Source organism: Hemicordylus capensis, chromosome 1, assembly GCF_027244095.1.
Source record: "Hemicordylus capensis ecotype Gifberg chromosome 1, rHemCap1.1.pri, whole genome shotgun sequence".
In the NCBI taxonomy this organism is placed as follows: Eukaryota; Metazoa; Chordata; class Lepidosauria; order Squamata; family Cordylidae; genus Hemicordylus; species Hemicordylus capensis.
This window is the reverse complement of record NC_069657.1, coordinates 398291362-398313459: the sequence shown is the minus strand read 5'-3', so window position 1 is coordinate 398313459 and position 22098 is coordinate 398291362. Positions and strand designations below refer to the sequence as shown.

Here is a 22098-nt window from a genome sequence, read left to right as displayed (position 1 = left end):
GTTGTTGGAATACTGTAAAGATTGGTCTCATTGCTATACTTAGACATTTAAAGCAATAGTTATTTCATCATTTTTAAAAGTACACTGAATCAGCTCAATATAAAATGGACAGGAACACCAAGTGCTGCCAGCTTCAGAATGCTAGTTAGAAAATGACTTCAGTAACAGTCTTGCACTAGACACTCAACAGGCTACAAAGGCAAGCCTGAATGCTGTTAAAATACACCACAAAGCACCAGCCTAATGGAGAAACACAAATTGAGGTGCCAACTTCTATCAGGCTCTAATGCAGGAGAAATTGTACTGCAGCCCTCTTATACACAAGAGGATGTTCTTGAACAGACAGCTCAGTGCATAACTGCCCCTTTCATTGAATACTAGCATACCATGCCTGGCTTTTGTGCATCTAGAAATTTCTTGCTGCTGACAACAGAATACTAAATCTCCATATATAAATGGCAGAACTGAAATATTCAAATACCACAATTACTAGCAATACATTTTGAAGGCGGTATCTTCAGGGAAAGTTAACAGGGCAAATGCTGCTATATACTCCATCACATAATACTGTTAGAGCTTTGTTGTTTTTAAACTCTGCAGCAGTTAGTAACCCAGAAATACTGTTTACAAGATTTCAAAGACTATTTTAGGTAGTTTTAAAATAACTATTTAAAAGAGTTGTTTTAAATAGTTTTAAAAATCTGTTTACAAGACTTTAACGATTTTTTTTTTAAGACTACTACTGAGACCAGGAGATCATCCCTGCAGGTCAAACACCAGCTCCAAATCAGCTCCACAATATATTCACACTTGCTTTAGAAGAAGGCTCTATTCAAAACCAATAGATGAATATAAAGTCACATAGTTCTAGGCTCTTGTACCAGCAGCAGGGAGCACTGTAAATCTAAAAGCCATTCAGGAAATCAGATGAAGAAAAGGAAGAAGGGAACACCAAGCTCTTGTATTACAGTCAAGAATGATGCCTTTAGCCACTTAATGAGCCAATTTGATAAGCCCATAAAATGACAGTCAAGTCCTTCAACCTGCCACAAAGAGAGGTGAAGCACTAATCTGAAGTATAATGATTGGGCACTAAAGCAGCTTTTATAGATTTTCTAAAACTACATTGAAGATAAAACCAAAACAATTTTAAGTTCACCCACTTTATAGCAAAGATTCCATTTAGCACAAAGGTATATTTTATTTTCTTGTTACAGACATACATCAAACTATTCTCAAAAACTGAAATAAGAAATTCTGTTCTGCAATAAAGCAGTTGCATTATTAGCTCTACCGTCTACAGTAATGATTTTCACCATCTTATACAATGTGTGTATAATTATTTGATACTATTTTAGCTTGCCAAAGGGAAGAGTTTATGATTCAGTGAAAAGTAAAAATCATTTACAATCTTTAGGCTTGCTGTGTTAGGATATACAGTATTGAGTAACTGCAATACGCAATCAGATATGTTCCTGTGATCAAGTGTGGCTCAGTGGATCAGATATGGGACACAGAGCTTTATCTTCCAATGAGTCCATGGTTGAATGGAGGACCTTGCATTCATTCCTACTCTGGAACTGAGCTTTTCAGGCTCAGAAACTGAAGGACTGGGCCCTCCAGTTTTCAATACAGCAGGAATTAAAAACCGGACCCTCTGCCCATTTTGATCCCCCTCTGGATCAAAAAGCTGAGAGTGACCTGGAGTTGGAGAAGCAAATCAGAGAGGCATCAAAGAGAGACAGAGCGGTAATAATGGGTGACTTCAATTACCCTCGCATACACTGGGCAAATTCACGTTCGGGTATTGACAGAGAGGCCAAATTTCTAGACATATTAAATGACTGTGCATTAGAACAGTTGATTACAGAAACAACCAGAGAGAGGGCGACCTTGGATTTAATCCTTAGTGGTGCCCAGGACCTGGTGTGAGATGTCAGAGTTGTAGAACCATTGGGGAACAGGGACCAAAGTGTGATCCATTTCAGCATATATGTGAGTGGAGCACTGCCAAGGAAGTTGAACACAGATGTGTTGGAATTCAGAAGAGGAAACTTCTAAAAAAAATGAGGGGATTGGTAAAAAGGAAGCTGAGAGGGAACGTCAGGAGGGTAAAATCACTCCAGAAAGAATAGAAGTTATTCAAAACCACAATAATAGAAGCTCAGTTGGAATGTATACCAAGCAGGAGGAAAGGTACCACCAAGTTCAGGAGGATGCCAGCGTGGCTAACAAGTAGAGTCAGGGAAGCTATAAAAGGGAAGAAGACTTCCTTCAGAAAACTGAAGTCCTGCCCGAATTAACAGAAAAGAACATAAACTCTGGCAAATGAAATGCAAGGAGACAATAAGGGATGTAAAAAGAGAATTTGAGGAGCATATAGCTACAAATGTCAAGGGGAACAATTTAAAATATATCAGAAACAGAAAACCTAGAGGGAGGCGGTTGGGCCCTTATATTATGAGGGTTTGAAAGGGCTTATTGAGGAGGATAAGGAGATTGCAGAGAAGCTGAATCTTTGAATTTGTCTTCGAAAGAGAGAATACTAACCATATACCCTTCCCAGAACTGAGCTTCTCAGGCTCAGAGGCTGAAGAACTGAGCCAATTTGAAGTGATGAGAGAGGATGGTCTAAACTGTCATAAAAAACTAAAAATTAACAAATCACCAGGGCCAGATGGCATCCACCCAAGAGTTCTAAAAGGAACTCAAATGTGAAATTGCTGATCTCCTAGCAAAAATATGTAACTTTTCCCTACAGTCAGACTCTGTAACAGAGGACTGGAAAGTAACTAATATAACTCCGATTTTCAAAGACGGATCCAGTGAGGATCTGGGAAACTACCAGTTGGTTAGCTAAACTTCTGTGTGGTAAATTGATGAAAAGCTTATATAAGAACAAAATTGTTAAGCTTATAGAAGAATAGGCCTTCCTGAAGAAGAACCACATGACTTCTGCAAGCGTGAGTCTTGTCTTACTAACCTTTTGGAGTTCTTTAGAGTGTCAACAGGTAATAAAGGTTATTCAGTTGACATAGTATACTTGGACTTTCAAAAAGCTTTTGACAAAGTTCCCCACCAAATATTCTTTGGTAAACATAGTAGTCATGGGATAAGGGCACAGGTCCATGTATGGATTGCTAACTAGTCGAAGGACAGAAAACAGAGAGTAGGAATAAGCCAGTGTGATGTAGTTGTTAGAGTGTTGAACTAGTACCAGGTAGACCTGAGTTCAAATCCCCATTCAGGAACGAAACTTATTGGGTGACTCTTGGCCAGTCACACATTACTCAGCCTAACCTACCTCATGGGGTTGTTGTGAGGAGAAACATAACCACGTACATGGCTCTGGGCTCCTTGGAGGAAGAGCAGGATATAAATGTTAAAATAAACATAAAATAAATGGACAGTTTTCACAAAAGGGAAACGTAAGAAGTGGGGTCCCCCAGGGAGCTGTATTGGGACCAGTGCTCTTTAACTTATTCATAAATGATCTAGAAGTTTCGGTAACCAGCAAAGTGTCCAAATCTGCAGATGACACCAAACTACTTAGGGTAGTGAAATCCAAAACAGATTGTGAGGAGCTCCAAAGGGATCTTTCGCACCTGGGGAAGTGGGCAACAAAATGGTAGATGTGATTCAATGTAAGCACGTGTAAAGTGATGCATATTGAGGGGAAACCCCACAACTTCACATATTCACTGATGAGGTCTGAGCTGTTGGAGACTGACCAGGAGAGAGATCTTGGGGTTGTGGTGGACAACTCATTGAAATTGTCAACTCAGTGTGCAGCAGCTGTGAAAAAAGCCACTTCCATGCTAGGGACCATTAGGATGGGGATTGAAAATAAAAATGCTAATATTATAATGCCCTTATACAAATCTATGTTGCGGCCACATTTGGAGTAATGCATACAGTTCTGGTCACCATATCTTAAGGACATTATAGAACTGGAAAAGGTGCAGAAGAGCGCAACCAAGATGATCAGGGGCCTGGAACATCTTCCTTATCAGACAAGGCTACAGCATCTGGGGCTTTTTAGTTTGGAAAAGAGGCAATTAAAAGGAGACATGATAGAGGTGTATAAAATTATGCATAGAGGAGAGAGAGAGAAAGAGCGAGAATTTTCTCCTTCTCTCACAATAGAACCAGGGGTCATCCCATGAAACTGAAGGCCAGGAAATTTAGGACCGACCAAAGTAAGTACTTTTTCAAAGCGCATAATTCATCTATGGAATTCTCTGCTATGAAATATGGTGATGGCCACTGGCTTGGAGGGCTTTAAAAGGGGCTTAGACAAGTTCATGGAGAACAGGTCTATCAATGGCTACTAGTCTGGGTGGCTATAGGTCATCTCCAGCCTCAGAGGCACGATGCCTCCAAATTCCAGTTGCGGGGAACAACAGCAGGAGAGAGGGCATGCCCCCACCTCTTGCCTGTGGGCCTCTCAGAAGCATCTGGTGGGCTACTGTGGGAAACAGGATGCTAGACTGGACAGTCCGTGGGCCTGATCCAGCAGGGCTGTTCTTATCCTCAGACACTTTTTGTAAAAGCAGAAACAATTGTCTGCTTCATAAAACAGCTGGGGTGACAGAGAAAACCATCACCACCCCTTTAACAATAGATAGTACAAACTCCTTTAAAAAGTATAGGTAAGAGTAAATGATAAAAGCATATTTCTAATGACAGACTTTTCTGGGAATCATCATTCCACAATAAACCAGTTATTTCAGCTCCAGCCATCTTACCATACCAACTTACTGCTCTTTTTCTCCAACCAGGTTGTAATCAGTCATATTTTGAATTTCACATTAGAGAATGGCACTAAGTTTTATTTGAAGTCTCTCATGATGGTAATGTATAGCTTGCATTCTCTGGCTTGCAAACAGAGTATTCCAACTGAACTACCTTTAAACTGTTAATGAACTCTTTACGGTAGTGAAATCCAAAACAGACTGTGCGGAGATCCAAAAGGATCTCTCCAAACTGGGTGAGTGGGTGACAAAATAGCAAATGTGGTTTAATGTTGGCAAGTGTAAAGTGATGCACATTGGGACAAAACACCCCAACATCAAGTATACATTGATGGGAACTGAGCTGTCGGTGACTGACCAGGAGAGGGATCTTGGGGTCGTGGTGGACAGCTCGAAAGTGTCAACTCAATGTGTGGCAGCTGTGAAAAAAGCCAGTTCCATGCTAGGGATCATAAGCAAGGGGATTGAAATTAAAACTGCTAATATTATAATGCCCTTATACAAAACTATGGTGCGGCCACACCTGTACTACTGTGTACAATTCTGGTCAACAAATCTAACAATGGACATTGCAGAACTAGAAAAGGTGCAGAAGAGGGCAACCAAAATGATCAGGGGCCTGGAGCACCTTTCTTATGAGGCAAGGCTACAACACCTGGGGCTATTTAGTTTAGGGGGAAATAACTGCGAGGAGACATGATAGAGGTCTATAAAATAATGCATGGTGTGGAGGAAGTGGATAGAGAGGAATTCTTCTCCCTCTCACATAACACTAGAATCAGGGGTCATCCCATGAAACTGACTGCTAGGAAATTTAGGACCATCTAACAGAGGTACTTTTTCACACAATACATAATCAACTTGTGGAATTCTCTGTCACACGATGTGGTGACAGACAACAACCTGGATGGCTTTAAGAAGGGTTTGGATAACTTCATGGAGGAGAGGTCTATGAATGGCTACTAGTCGGAGGGCTATAGGCCACCTCCAGCCTCAAGGGCAGGATGCCTCTGAGTACCCATTGCAGGGGAGTAACAGCAGGAGAGAGGGCATGCCCTCAACTCCTGCCTGTAGGCTTCCAGCGGCATCTGGTGGACCATTGTGTGAAACAGGATGCTGGACTGGATGGGCCTTGGGCCTGATCCAGTAGAGCTGTTCTTATGTTCTGTTCAATTGCCACTAAAACATTATTGGTTAATACAGGAAAATATGCTGCAAAATCTACTCCTGAGATGAAGCTTGCAGATTTTAGAGTAGGCCTAATTCCTTGTCTTTTTGCCACCTCCAAAGCTCTCTTCCTCTTTCCAGTTCCTCCTATTGGGTGGGAGAAAAGGGAAGCTTTTTTCTTGATGCTATTGTTGTTTGCTTCAAAAGTAGAGGGTAATTTAAGGTAAGAAGCAGTGTTCTCTCTAATTTTTTTCATCTGTGTGCTGAATAATTCTTGTTCTGGGCAGCCGTATCAAAGCATTGTGTGTGCCTTCCTTATTCAATATTCAGAGTGTGATCTAAAATTAACTGAGTGGACATTAAAAAACTTGTGAGCATGCACATGTGTGCATGCCTTAGAGGGAAGACTAGTAAGAAGTCAATGGAAATGCCACACCACATTATTTAGATTTTAGGAGGGCAGAACTGGTAAAGTGCAGGGTGACTTGAAGTTCATACTTGCTCTTCTGCCTAAAGCTCTTTCTTCCAAGCTACTCTGAGCACTCTCCTTAGCTGCTGTTTTGTGTGCATGGGTTCAGTAGAATGCAACAGAGGTGAGGAGCATAGCAAAACATAGCCTAATGCTTCTGAGCAAAAAAATGTAAGGCTAGTAGCCCAGATGGAGGCCAGTGAAGCTGCATGGGGCACTCACTTCAGCCAGCAGCACAAAAGGTATGAACAGCTGATCAATACTTCACTTGATCTTCCCCCTCCCCTTCCCAAAGCTCCAGGCCATCCAACCCACCCTCACGCCTCCTTCCAGATCTTTCCCCCTCCCATAAGGGGATGAGTCACCTTTTACTGACCAGGAGGGGTTGAAGAGTTCTAAAAACAGCCTTCATTCTAAAAGAGCAGCAAAGGTCACTCCTGAACAGGTGCTCATCATAATCTTTCTTCTTCCTCCACCTATCCTGTGAGTTTCTAATACCAGACATTGGGACGAAACTCTGTTTTAAACAGCCTCTGTAGTAATGGATCTCAGCCTGCTACAACCTAGGGATTACGTATTTCATATTTCTCTTTCCCTTCTCCTCTGGACATGCGCTCTCTCTCTCTCACTAGATTTTAAAAAACCTTCCTTTCTATAAGTCTCTTTTTACCTACCATTTCTGATTTTTCTTAACCACCCCAAAAACCTTCTGAAAAATAAATATGTAAAGATCTGTCTTTCAGATATCTCTGCAATTTTTTTAAAATTAAATTTTAGTCACCCTTCCTCCCCACAAAACCTAGTTTCAGAGATTAATACTCTTTGAAAATCCAAGACACCTTCAAGACTTTCAGGATCTCTGGAATTCATTTGTCTGAAGGTGTCTGAAACTCCAGTGTGCTTTATCTTATTCCAGGTGTAAGTTCAGCCATTCACAGGATTTCAATCCTGTGTGAATTTGAATCATCCAGATCTTGGTGACTTTGAGTTCACAGAGGATTGTGTTTTGCAAGAGGTCACCTCTGCTTAAGATAAATGAATGAATAAAATTAATATAAAATTTAGAAGTAGATCAGGTCTGCAAGTATGATGGGGCTATAGCTCAGTGGCAGAGAACATGTTTGTTTGTTTATTCAATTTCTATTTTCTATATTCTAAATATGTATTTATTTATTAGATTTCTATATTTCTATTCTATGTTTTGCATGCAAAAGGTCTTTGGCATCTACAGGGAAGCCTGGAAGAGGCATGAAACCACTGAGGGTTACTGCTTGTCAGCATAAACAATACTGGCTTAGATGGACCAATCATCTGATTCAGTACAAGGCAGCTGCCATGTTTTCATAATGTTCAAGTCGTAACATTGCTAGTTTTACTTTTGGTTAAACCTGCACAGAATCAGGCAGTACATCTTGTTCTGAGAATGTCTCGTTCTAGCATTCAGCCTTAGGTCCAGTCTAGGCATGACTGCTTACAGCAGTACTGAAAGACACCATACTGGCCATGCCCACGAAAAGTCATCATTTTGTGATTGCTACTAGCTGATGGACCTCAAGACTCCAAATAAAGGTTCTAGCAAAAGAAAAATAATTTAAGTTCTGCAAGTAGTGTCTTCTAATCCTGGATTCAGGTAATCCAGAAAATAGGAAACTGACATGAGGCAATTGTTTAGCAACTGCAACTTACTCTCTCACTTACAAACAAACACACACACACACACACACACACACACCCCTCTATGCAAAGAGGTACTTGACCAGCATCAGCTGACAGGATGCTAGTATTCTGTGGGCAGATCATGCTCGCCTCTGTTTGCCATTATGTAATATGTTTTGCCGAGGCAACCAAAGTACTTTATCATTTTCAGTATTTCAGTTACTGAAAAGCAAGACTTCATATTTACTTGAAGATTGCAATTCATTATAGTTACAATGTATAAAAAACAAAACCAATGACAGATTAAATTTAGACAGAGGACTGAGAATAAGATTTAAGCCATCAATTTGAAAGTATATCAGCAGTGATACTCTGATCTAAAGTCACAGAAAGGGACGCAAATTAGTTTGAAACACAGTATGTTTTCCCCATTTTGCATTCCACCACTGGTTACAAGCCTGTGCACACTTACTTAGGAACATGCAATTCAATGGAGCTTACTTGCAAGTAAATATACATACACAGCACACATCCAATAGCAGCTTATCGTGAGCAAGCATGTCAATTTAATATGTGAGAGTTTAAAATATAACTTTTATTTGGACACTGAAACACTTGGGCCGTATTTTCAATGGGTTACATGCTAAGCAATATTGATCACTTACTTGCTATTATTTCAAACATTTTCAAGTCAGCTTCCTGAACTCTCTTCACTATGTCCTATTCTTGGCTTATGGCAATCTAGGACTAGCCCCTATAGTATCTAGGAATATTTCAGGAAGGAAAATGCTGTCTCTACAAGATACATCTGATCATAATTCTGAAATATGGAAGCACAACATGCTTTCATATTGTTAAATATGGAAACATGGTGCTTCAAAAGGAAAATTAGTTGGAAAGAATAAAATTATACCCAATGTCAAAATGCTCTGATACATTTAAGCATCTAAACAATCACTTATAGTTTATCTTGTAGTCAATATATGAGATCTGAGGGGAAAGGCAGTTGGATTGTGCAAAGAATATGGATAGGAGACCTGAATATTTTTAAATATTTCAATTAATTATGTTATTTACTAACCTTTTTCATTGTGTGGATTTCTTTTTTCTAAAAAAGAGAAATAGAAAATGAAGTTAAAATAAGAAATCTTAGGTTTCCCTACATATACACTTTACAATATTATAAAGGTAACAAACATGAAAGAAAAAATCTTGAAACTTAAATATACACATTTTAAAGTGTTCCAATTTGCAAGAACTCAAGCTCATGCTTTCTTTACCCTTTTGTATCATATTAAAGTTCAGTTTTTAAAGATCAACATTTTTCTTATTTAAGTGGTCTGGCTAAAATCCCATGGTGCTACATTATCTAACTTTTATTCAAGCCTCAGAGATAGAATGCCAGTCGTCATGCTGTTAAGGGACTCCCAACAGTAATCTGATAGTAGAAGACAACAACTGGCATCTAGAAGGCCAAATTATATTTTTATTTCACATTTACCCTTAACTGTCCATAACACCAACAGCGCATTAAGCGACCATATACTTATGGTCCACTAAATATATTGCCTCCTTCAGCATCAGACACTCAAAACTAAGTGGGGCATTAAAGTTTTAGATCTCCAATAGAGCTTTTCATAGTATAATCCATTGCTAATAGAATCTCTAAAGGACAGGACGTTTTAATGGCAAGCAGAACTTTTATGCTGAAAGGAAGGGAACTACAGGGTAAGAGTGGTTTTTAACAAAGACTGTATTTATTAGCGAAGGAATGAAGAAAGCATTATTCAGAGGAACATCTTCGCTATAAGGTCCTTGTATAACCTTGAAGATACACTCACAGAATGGCAGATGCACAGCTACAGCCTTGATTTCCATTTGTAGCCAATTTCATCATTTAGAGACTGGTTGTCATTAAAAAGAAAGACATAATATCTAAAGCAGGGGGCATACTAGTCTGCTACTGTTACAAAAGAGTACTGTAGTACCTTAAAGATGTACAACTTTCTTGTGTCATAAGCTTTCACTGTTTTCTTGCTGCTTAAGCTTTTGTGGGTTAGGGTTAGGTCTACATCTGATCACATGGACTCCAATGCAAAGGCTACTACAGCACGATTTTTGCTACGAAACATCCCATTTATCAGAGGTAAGAGTTTTACAGCTGTGAAAGAGCCACAGAGAATGACTGCTTTACATCCTCCAAGTTGCCTATTACAGATTTTTTTTAAGCAACCTCAACATTTAAAGTTCTTCCTTTGTTCTTTGATTTACCATGTTTAGAAGTATCAAACTTTAGTCATTGCACTTGAAATAGCTTGAACTTCTTATCTTTTATTAAGCTACTAAACTCAACCGAAGAATTTCCAGACTGCTATTTTCCATTTTCTGGAATTGGGTGGTAGGGAAACATCTGAAGACCTCCAGAACTATTTCAGTAGAAGAGCATTTAAGTTACAGTCACTAAAGCAACAGACATAATTAGCTTGTTCATTAAGTTACTTCTACTCATCCCGCCCCCACCCCAACATTCCATTACACTTGGCATTCTTACAGGGCTTTATATCCTCATCTAATTTATTCATCTTCACAATTGCTTTTAAAACAGGCCATTCTTTATCCCATTTCATAGATCAGGGACAAAAGAGAATTTGTGCAACTTGCCCAAAGCCACCTAAATACTAAGTTATACATGGCCATTTATCAAGTCTTGATTTCTTTCTTTCCATCAGCTATTCTGTATTATCATAATGCAGCAGGGCAGCAAGATCTGAACCAAGAGCCACCACAAGCAGAAGTGGTACAGCCTAGAGCACTGGTTCTAGCAGCGGAAGTTCAGCCTAGAGCAGTGGTAAATTATGGCTGGGGATGCTGGGGATTGTGGTTCAGCAACATCTGGAGGAACCGAGGTTGGGAACCACTGGCCTAGAGTGTTGGTCTTAGATCTACAGTAATTGAGTTCAAAACCTGGCTCAGCTGCAATTTTATGCAATTCCAGCAAATCTGCCTCTAGTCCCCATCTGTAAAATGGAAATAATAGTGATGACTTCTGACAAGGAAAAAGTGCACGTATGTATATGTTGGGGGGGGGGATATTATATAGCCTGAGTTGCCAGTACTAACTGATATATCTAGATATTCCACCATCAAAAAGAAAATTAAAGTTGAGGCAGGAGCACTTTCCCATCTACAAGTACTACAGGAAGCTTTAGTATTAACAAAAATGAAAGCCTGCCCTATTGAATTCTAAATTCTAAACAGCAATCTGTACTTTTAATGGAAGTTGGTTTGACAGGAGTTGTCTAGTTCAAGGGCATTTCAGACTTCTGTAAACTTCATTGAGTGAAGGCTTGATTGGTGCCTGTACACAAGAGGCTCTTGCTTTTACACACATTGTAGATTGTTTCAACAAACTTGAGCAAATAAATAAAGCACCAGAGTGAGGAGAATCTGATTTCACATACACACACAAAGAAACCCACGCATAAACTCCAAGGGGGATGCCAACCATGAGATTTAAATTGTCTTTTTTTCTGAGAGAGAGAGAGAGATCAAAATAAAACCTTTACACCGCACTTACCAGCAAAGCATTTGGAACAGAGATTCATAGTCTTGCTGGACCTGAGGCAAGGGGAAAAAGCAGAGCTTAAACATTCTTTGTAGTCATTAACAATTTTTAAAGGAGGTTTTAAAAGAGTAAAGCAAGCTGAGAAAAAAAGACAGACAGCAAAAACATTGGCTAACCAGTGATTCACAGATTGTCCTGATGAGTCAAAGTTATGAAAACACTGGTTCAGCCATATCAAACCAACACCATTCCCTTCCTGCACTGCAGGAGCAGAATCCCTGGAACAGATTAGGATTCTGAAAACTCCAAAAGCCCCAGGCTGCTAACATATATTCAACCTGCACAGCTTGAATACATAGTAGCAACTTTCACTGGGATGATGTTCTGCCTTCCCTCCCTTCAAAAAACCCACAAGAACTGGCCCGGAATTGCTATGTCTCTCCCTTGAGAACAAGGGCAAACAACTGCTGAAAGTACGGACGAATAAAGTAAAAAGCAAAGGACTTTCATTTGGTCATACTCTGAAGTTATGCGCTGTCAGAAAAAAAATATCAAATCATTTTTAGAAATATGCTTTAGTAATGCACATTAGATAAAAGGGCTGATTTATTTCACTTGAATGTTACAGCTTTCCATAGGCCTGGCATATCAGTGTCTGGCACAACAAAAAACTTAGCATGAAATATTGCATTTATATTAGAGCCTTGCTGAAAAGGAAAGTGTTGCAGTTATGTAGATTAGTTCTAGGTTACCAAACACACTAATTTCATTACACTTCAGATAATTTTGTATTGCTTGGTCTATAACCCCCAGAAGCAGGAAATATCCATTTAGCCTTTCAGTTCATAGCTTCTGTTCTCAAACTGCTAAAGTGTACAACTCAAAAATCATTTCCAATCCTTATGACAGAGGTTCAGCTTGAGAATGTGTTTGTTGATACTTTTTGAAATCACAGGAATCCAAAGTGCCTGAACAGTCACTGACATACCACAGTGAAGCGCAGGCAACTGAGCACCACCTAGTAGCATAGGGAAGATGCTGGCGGCCCCTGTTTAACCTGCTGGCAGAAGCCCACTCCACCCCAGTCATGCCCCTATGACTGATGTGAGATGCAGGGGGCGTGGCCATGTTAGCAAGTCAGGCGTATACCTCATTTGTAAGTAAAATCAGGCCAGCACTGCATTTGCAGTGTGGCCGGGATGGCTTCCCCCTGCTTGCAAAGGCAGGGAGAGGCATTTCTGGCCAGGCTCGGAACCCAGCCCTGGCTGAAACCTATTAAGAAAATGGAGTTGCACAGCTCCATTTCTTCCGGAGAAGCCACCCTGGCCACGCTGCAAATGTGGTGCGGGCTGGATTTTACTTATAAAAAGGTGCACTTGGGATGTGCCCGAACTGTTTCGGTGGTCCTTTTCCAGACCACCAGACTGGTTCAGGGGTGTGTGTGGGGGGGTTATATTTAAGGAGTATGGAGGATGCACTTATCCCCCCCTGTATTTCCTCTGCCGGCACTGTCGCCACGATTGCTGTCGTGGGGTGGCAACGTACCACCTTGAAGCCCTGGTCAGCATCATAGTGGGAGTGGCCAGTGCATGTGCATGTGTGCCCCCCCCCACGCCAAACCATCCGAACACTGGACCATGGACATCCCTATGGTGTGCACAGCCCTGTTTATTAACATGCTCATGCCCCCTGCGTCTGACATCAGACACAGGGGGCATGGCTGGGGCGTGAGGCGCAGTGGCCTGTATTCTATGAACCCCCTTGCACAATTGTGGTTCTGCCCCTGGCACCACCCACACCACTAAGTGCGTCTCTAAACACTGCCTGTTCTGTTGTGGAACAGCCCTGTTTTGCTGTTTCACAAGCACAGTTGTATGATGCAATGTTATTTCCAAAGGATGTTGTGTCGCTCAACTGCGCTTGCACAACTTTAAGTCACAGAGGAAGAAGGCTCTTTTGCAAAAGCATGGATGGTGTTCAGACACACACAGCAGCACAGTTTATGCTCACCCACCCATGTTTCACTGTGCTGTATATCAGCGACTGCTTCCAGCAGGTAAGTTGGCTTCGACATCCTGAATAACACCCTTGCCTTCTCACTAGTCCACTGCCAGCAAAAGCAGTTTACACAAACCAGAAGATATGCAAGCTTTGTTGACATAATTTACTCCAATTGCAGAACTTGGCTTTTCTTTGTGGAAAACTTCTCCTTGGATTCATGTTCTCTGCTCTGAATCACGTAAGAAGTAAAGCCTAAATGGATCAAACTGATGCAGCAGGCAAAGGGCAACCTTGATTTAAACACACATATTTAAGTGTCAGAAGGAAAACAATCACACCTGGAAGAGGGAAACCAAGAGTAGCCCTTCCTAACTTGACATGTGTTCAATTTCAGCACAGCGGGGAAATGATTGACTAACAAGCAGAAGGTTGCCGGTTTGAATCCCACTGGTACTATATAAGGCAACAGCGAGATAGGAAGATGCTGAAAGGCATCATCTCATACTGCGCGGGAGGAGGAAATGGTAAACCCCTCCTGTATTCTACCAAAGAAAACCACAGGGCTCTGTGGGTGCCAGGAGTCAAAATCGACTTGACAACATATTTTACTTTACTTATATACTTGAATAATTAGCGTCTGTGCCAACCAACTGTGAAGGTTATCTACTTTCAGAAAAACAGCAGGCTAAGTCAACACCTACACTGGTTCCATGCTGCATTTGTTTAGAAGTTACAGCTTTTTCATGTAACTCAGTATGCCAAGCTAGAGCTTTCCTGAGAAGCCATTAAATTCCATGATCAGCACAGAAAGAAAAGGCAGAGTTCAAACAACTCATAGGCCGCATTCACACATAACCGGAGGTGAAGAGAACTCCAGGCAACTGCAGCTTTGCCAGAAAATGGTTTCCCTCCCTGCACAGTGATTTGTACCTTCGGTTTGTAGTGAAGTCCACCTCCTGAACCTCTGATTCCTCAATGCCAGCATTACATCCAACTGCTGGCACCACAGTAGTTGCTTTGCAACCAGAGTTGAGGGAGGAAACTCCTCCCTCACTCTAACTGCTATTGGCTGCCAGGGTTGTCCTTCAGTAAAGTAGGAAGCCCGGACAGCCAATTCCCCCTCCTCTCTGCAGTCAGTGAGACTGCAGAGAGGGAGCTCTCCTGAACATCTGGATTCTGATGGGAGAGTGAGGGGAGGGATGCGGAACTGGGGGTCCATTGGAACCACTCAGGGGCCTTTTTGTATTGGGGGGAGTATATAAATGTACTAAATAAATGAAATGAAATGAAATAAAATTACATCCAGAGGCAGCCATGTTTATGACAAAGAGACTTTCAGCAGTGTTCAGGTGTCAATTCAGGCTAGTTTCAATTTCAAATCTTCATCACTTTTATTAGCCTACTTTCCAGTTAGTTTATGGGTTCACCTGGCATTCCGTGTGGCTCCCCATCAATTTTGCAACACATGGACCTATATGAACCAAATCGGGTACAGTTGTAGGGACACATAGAGCCAACTCTATTTATTTCTTTATTAAAATTTTCTTATGTACTGCCTGCTCCAAAGACTTTAGGAGGTGAACAACGATGATACCAATAACAATTAATTTAAAAATAATTATAATAATAATTAAAAGGCAAACACCTGGTGAAACAGATGGGTCTTAAGAAGGGCCTTACAAGCAGCCAGGGAGGGGGCTGAATGAATCTGTGGGGGGGGAGATCTGGGAATAGCGTATTTTGTGATGATGTTATCTACCTCAATTCAAAATAGCGGAAGCGTGAATGTTTCAGGCGCAAGTAGGCTAACTTGTGAACCACCTAATCGATTTGAACAAAATTTAGTCCAGTTGAAGTGATAGTGGAAGGAAGGTAGGCAGATTAGTTCTTACTAGAACTCGGTTGTTGTTTTTTAATGTGCATATGGGGGGGGAACAGAATGCTACAAAGCCATATTAAAAAATGCTGCAGCATCAAACAACTACAAATCTGGAGAAAGCCTAACTTTTAAGGCAAAGAATAGTTTAAGCTCTCTAAGTAGTTGCAAAAGTCAATGCAACAAAAACTTGTGAAAAAATGAAATAGCACACACCATAATATAAATGAGTAGGTTCAACAGCCAAATCAAGCTACAGCAATGACGAAAGACAAGCTAATATAACAATCTCTAATTTCAGGAATATTTCAATTTATTAAAGATAGATAGATACTTTATTTATATAAAATTGTGCTGTCGAGTCAGTGTTGACTCCTGGCAACCACAGAGCCCTGTGGTTTTCTTTGGTAGAATACAGGAGGAGTTTACCATTGTCATCTCCCACGCAGTATGAGATGATGCCTTTCAGCATATTCCTATATTTATTTATTTATTTTTACATTTATATCCCGCTCTTCCTCCAAGGAGTCCAGAGTGGTGTACAACGTACTTGAGTTTATCCTCACAACAACCCTGTGAAGTAGGTTAGTCTGAGAGAGAAGTGACTGGCCCAGAGTCACCCAGCAAGTATCATGGCTGAATGGGGATTTGAACTCGGATTTCCCCGGTCCTAGACCGGCACTCTAACCACTACACCATGCTATTGCAGCTCCCTGATATAATTGTTTCCCATAGTCTGGGAAACATACCAGTGGGGATTCGAACTAGCAACCTCTTGCTCCCTAGGCAGGTTACTCCCCCGCTGAGCTTATATATACAACAATTAAGAAAAGCAGTTATGTGGTGAAAGCGAACTAAAAACCAGACATGAACTGCACAAGGCATACTGAAGTCCTTTAGTAATTCTTGCAGGCAAATTAACTTTCATTTACGGTTTAGCTGTCACCCTAGCTATTTTTCCCAATGTTTTGGTCAGACTAAAGATAAAGTTTGCCATCAAGTCAATTTCGACTCCTGGCGCCCACAAAGCCCTGTGGTTTTCTTTTGGTAGAATACAGGAGGGGTTACCATTGCCTCCTCCTGCACAGTATGAGATGATGCCTTTCAGCATCTTCCTATATTGCTGCTGCCCTATATAGTAGCAGTGGGGATTCTAATCGGCAACCTTCTACTTGTTAGTCAAGCATTTCCCCGCTGTGCCATTAGGTGGACTAGCATCATTTTAATTGAAGAAACTAAAGTAGCATTTTGAAACGTTACATTTAAGATGCTTCTTTTCCATGAGACTCAGATGTTTATTGTATTTATTTAAAATATCTCTACTCTGCCCCTCCATCATGCTGCTGCTTGGGGAAACTTACAAAAAATGCAATCAGCACACAAAAAGCCAACAGCAACAAAAATTAAAGGCAATAATGGTTAAAACTGATTAAAATGGGAAAACTGATTAAAAAGCAGATTTAAAATGCCTCCCGAAAGAGGAGAGTTTACAAGCTCTTTTTAAAATTTACCAGAGGGAAATTGGCAAAGCACCTGTGGGAGAGCTTCAAAGATGGGGTGAATTACTGAAAAGGCCCTGTCCACACTAACCAGATTAGTGTCAGAGGCTAGGCTAAGACCAAAGATCCTGGCAGATTCTTATGGATGAATGCAGTCCAACAGATACCCGGGTTCTAAGACATGCAGGGCTTTGAAGGTTAGAACCAGCACTTTGAATCTGCCCACAAGCAAATGGCAACCAGTGAATGTTCTGAAAGACAGAACTGTCATTTGATAACTTTAAACTATGAATCACAGATAGCCTCTTCAATACATTGCACACCGATTATACGAACTTTACTATATTGCCGATTCCACCCACTGCAAAACAAGAAACAAAAAACACAAACTGATTCTGGCAGGGTATTGTGTGTTTTTGACAATATCCTGCCAGAATCAGATACAGTAAATAAAGGAAAAACAATAGCTGAAGTCTGAAGCCTCCTGTATCGGCTCAGCACCTTTGCTCCACATGATGAAAACGTACACCCTAGTCATTGGCTCAGCTGTTGAGATGTTATGGAATGCTCATAAACGCTCTGGCTACTCGTACAGTGTATTTTGGATACAGTGTATCCAAACATGGCCTGGGGATTAGATGGTAAAATGTTTATTTTTTTAAAAAAAGTAGTAGTAGGCCGCAATATTTAAGTGTTGATCAGTGGTTAGACCATGTACATGAATATTTTGTGAGTGCATATATATATACAAATGTAGTATGTGAACAGCATGAGCAAGTAGTATTACCTGCAATCCCTGTTCATTCTACTCAAGCGCAATATACACAAAGAGAGTGAGTACGAAGGTGGTAAAGTAACACCATTTGTTATGCCTTAGTTCTGAAACATCTTGTTTGGATAATATGCCTTGAAGTAGTAGTTTTAGTATGAAAGATGCTAAACAACATACACAAAAAACTATAGATCTGTCTATTAAATATTCAGTCATTTGTAGTCTAATCTTTCATTTGCATTTACAGTAAAAATACATGGCATATGTGAATAATCAGAAATATTTCCGCATAAGTTGAGCTTCCACCCAACAAAAAGAGGAACAGCTATGCAAATCTGAAGTGACTCTCTCTCTCTCTCTCTCTCTCTCACACACACACACACACACACACATACACACACACACACTTACTTGCCCCACTGCTTCTTTTGTAAAATCTAAACAATACTACTAACTTACTTTAGAGGGTGGTTTTGAAAATAACTAACTAAATGCACCATGCTGCAGGCAGATGGATGTAAGGAGTACATAGATGCTTTAGTTGTGGATATACTGCACCAAGAAGGGGGTGGGTGGACAATATGACCCACGATGTCCTTTCTAACTATACGATTCCATGTAGATGGTACTGACTGCCAGTAGTTGTAGTGCAGGGCTTGTCAAATTCCATGCACCTAGAAATTTAACTGTGGCATCTAAACTAGGATATTCAGAGATATAGTTTTTAATAAAATATTTATTTATCCCAGGAACCCCTGTTTCTGTTCTATTATCTTACTTGTAGAAGGGATAAAGTCCTTTAAACCCTCCCTTACACTACAATGTCCATCACTAAGTCCAATAGTTATATCGTATCCATTGTCCAGCTCCTAAATTTTTGAGCTGGCTCTAAATCCAAAGAAAAATGGTCAAGGCCTGTCGCAGTGCAAAGCTACCTTTAGTTGCACAAACGTCAGTGTTTATTCCATTGAAGATACAGTCTAGGACCTGAATCAATCATTCTGCCACTCTCAGCCATCAAGCTCCAAGTCAGTGATGAAGCTGCAACTAAACACAGCATAGGACACTGCACTTATATGGTCTAAATAATGCATGTGACCTTATTGAATGTAAATTCCTGGGATTTGGGAACATCAATGAATTTGGTAAGCCATTAACCCAATATGTTAAACTGAAAGGTTTTTGTCTTTTGAATTTCATCACTCTTTGGTCAAAGTATAAATGTTTCTACTCAGCCACATGGAAACTTAAAATGCAAACTGAAAAACTCGGGAGGAAAAAAGACAGAGTATGATTGATATGGAATACTCATGCCACACCTCTGAGAAGGACAAGGACAGACAACAACCTAGAACATGGCAATGAATGGCCAATTATTAATTTGAAAATCGAGAGCAGAAAGATGACTTATGTAAAATATAGTTTGTAACTTCTCTGAGAGGATGGTAAAGAAGGTAATGGCCCCCTGCATCCTGTTTATGACGGAAGAATGTGATCCGTCACATGCCCTTAACAAGGGTGGGTTAACAGATTTTACTTTGTTAAACAAGCATAGGATTAGGTTCTGCATCTTAACACAAGTTTAGCAGGTGGTTGTCTGTTAGAATTAAACAATAACTAAAAAAAATGTCCCAAGTTTATTCATCTACAGGTTGAGTATCCCTAATCTGGACATCCGAAATCCAGAATGCTCCAAAATCTGGAAAGAGTCTAACATGACCAACAACATTATTGCACTGAAATTTTTCTTTAAAAATTAGTTTCCTTTACATTTGCAGCTACCTGTAGTTATCGTAAATTCAATGCTTATTTTGTACTTTAAATAAAACCTTTTTTTAAAAAAAAGTTTACAGTACCCTTTCGTGTTTAGACTTGGATCCCATGCCCAAGGTTGGATCCCATGCCCATTACAAGTATGCAAATATTCCAAAATCCGGAAAAGTCCAAAATCTGAAATACTTCTGGTTCCAAGCAGTTCGGATAAGGATAACAACCTATATTAAGAAGTGGAGACTGATCTTATAGAGAAATTCATGGAACATCAAGATCTATTAGCCAAATGGAGCCGCCATCTTTAGAGGCAGTATACCTCTCAATACCCGATGCTGGGAACATAAAATGGAAACTATGTACTCCAAATTAGTGTTCACTGTGACACAGGGACCTGGAGAGGGGAAAGAATTAGCATAACTATTTTATGAATGCCGAACAACACTGTGCACTAACAAATCAACAGTTTCAACTTCACTCATATTGAAAACCTATTTAGTATATTTCTTCTTCAGAAGGAAAGATAGATTTTGACTCTTGAATTACTAAATTTCAGAAGATGGGTCCAGAGGAATAATGACTGGTACACCACGGATAGCAATCAACACCAACAGCCTTTAGCAGCAAAATAATCAGTTATAGCTACCAGTGTTCCCTCTGATTCCCAGAATCCCCAGCTGCAGTGGCTTTTGCTTGGGGATTCTGAGAGTTGTAGTCAACAACATATGTGAATCCCTGTTAGAGGAAACACTGATAGGTACCTTCTCCACACTGGTATTAGGTTGCTATGTTTTTTTAACATTTAATTCTTGTATTTATATACCAGCTCTCTGCCAAGGAAATGACTGTGGTTTAAAATTATTTAAATACTAAAACAAGAACAAAATAATCTTACAAAGGATTAAAAAAAATCATCACATCTCAGTTAAGAACTGGTACCTCAAGAACTGATGTGAGCTCTTTTGACCTGAGCTCTCTTCTTTTTCCCTCAACGCATGCAGGCCTTAAGCAGCCCCTAGAAATTTTGAACTGGGCTGCCCAAACAGCTCTCAGACTAGAGCTGGTCCCTTTAGAGGTAGATACTATGAGCTCCTTTGGCCTGGGCACTATCCTTCCTTCCCTCAGGGCACACAGGTCTTAAGTAGCTCCTGGGAAGATCTGAGAAGGGCTGTCTTAACAGTTCTCTGAAGTTCTCTAGGCACCTACTCTGTGCATGTGCAACAATTGTTACCCACAAGAAATAAGGGGTTGACATACTAAAGACAATTACTCAAAGTAGTCCCATTGAAATGAAAAGGACACATTTTGAATTTTTAATCTGAAATTACACATCAATAATTTCCTAAAAATAATTGTCCTAATGTGGGATATTTGAAGCCAGTTCAACCCTTCCTCCAGAAAACACAAGCTGAGGACTGTAATGTCCCCCACACCTATTCATAATGGTAGAATTATGAATTCTACTCAATTTTTTACTCAATTTATATGCTGAACATATACTAAGAGAAGCTGGATTGGAAGATGAGCGTGGTTTTAAAGTTGGAAGAAGAGACATAAATAACCTACGCTACACTGATGACACCACTCTGGTAGCTGAGAATGCGGATGATCTGCAAGCTCTAGTAATGAAAGTCAAGGAGCACAGTGAAAAAATGGGACTACAACTAAATGTAAAGAAGACTAAACTTATGACAATGAGTACAGCTAACAGCCTCAGAATTGACAATGAAGATAGTAAACTGGTGCATAGCTTCTTCCTTTTAGGATCGACCATCAACAGTAAAGGATCCAGCAGTCAAGAAATGCGCCACAGACTAGCACTTGGTAGGGTTGGAATGAAGGCCTTGGAAAGGATATTTAGATGCTGTGATGTGTCTACACTTACAAAGATTAGAATTATTCAGACCATGGTTTTCCCCATGACACTCTATGGATGCGAAAGCTGGACTTTGAAGAAGCAAGAGAGAGAAAACATTGACGCTTTTAAACTTTGGTGCTGGATAAGATTTTGAGGATACTATGGACAACCAGGAAAACAAACAAATGGATCCTAGAACAAGTCAATCCAGAATTTTCACTCGAAGCACAAATGACCAGGCTCAAACTATCATACTTTGGACATATTATGTGAAGACCCAGCTCCCTTGAGAAGTCCATAATGCTGGCAAAAGTTGAAGGAAAGAGAAGAGAGGATGACCCGCAGCAAGGTGGATGGAGTCGATCATCACCACAATGAATGCACCACTGAGAGACCTCAAAGGCCAAGTTGAAAACAGATCATCCTGGAGAGAATCTATCTATGTGGTCACTAAGATTCGAGACCAATTTGACAGCACTTAATCAATAATCAATCAATATGTGTGGACTACCTTATAAAGTTGTGCTATAGGATGGGAGATACTGCATGCCAAAAACCATTTGGCAACACATCTTGGTGCAAATACATCCTGCTCCTGCAGCATTCTATAACTCCAGCTGGAAAATACTGCTAACTCCAAACGAAAAATATATAGAGACCACCATTTTCTTCACAGAGCTTAGGCTTCATAAACAGCTACAAGAATTGAAC

The 22098-nt window shown here is 40.3% G+C and overlaps 1 protein-coding gene across 4 annotated transcripts in view; it reads right to left on the bottom strand.

Moving 5' to 3' along the window:
• ZFAND3 (zinc finger AN1-type containing 3) overlaps nucleotides 1–22098 on the bottom strand; it is a 223982-nt gene that overhangs the window by 123557 nt on the left and 78327 nt on the right. For all 4 annotated transcript variants that reach the window (XM_053304978.1, XM_053304984.1, XM_053304967.1 and 1 more), the window contains exons 2-3: nucleotides 11624–11664; nucleotides 9128–9154 (exon numbers count right to left, since the gene is read on the bottom strand). In XM_053304978.1, the coding sequence (XP_053160953.1) occupies nucleotides 9128–9154; nucleotides 11624–11651 (55 nt within the window). In that variant the 5' untranslated portion in view covers nucleotides 11652–11664. The remainder of the gene's footprint in view (nucleotides 1–9127; nucleotides 9155–11623; nucleotides 11665–22098) is intronic.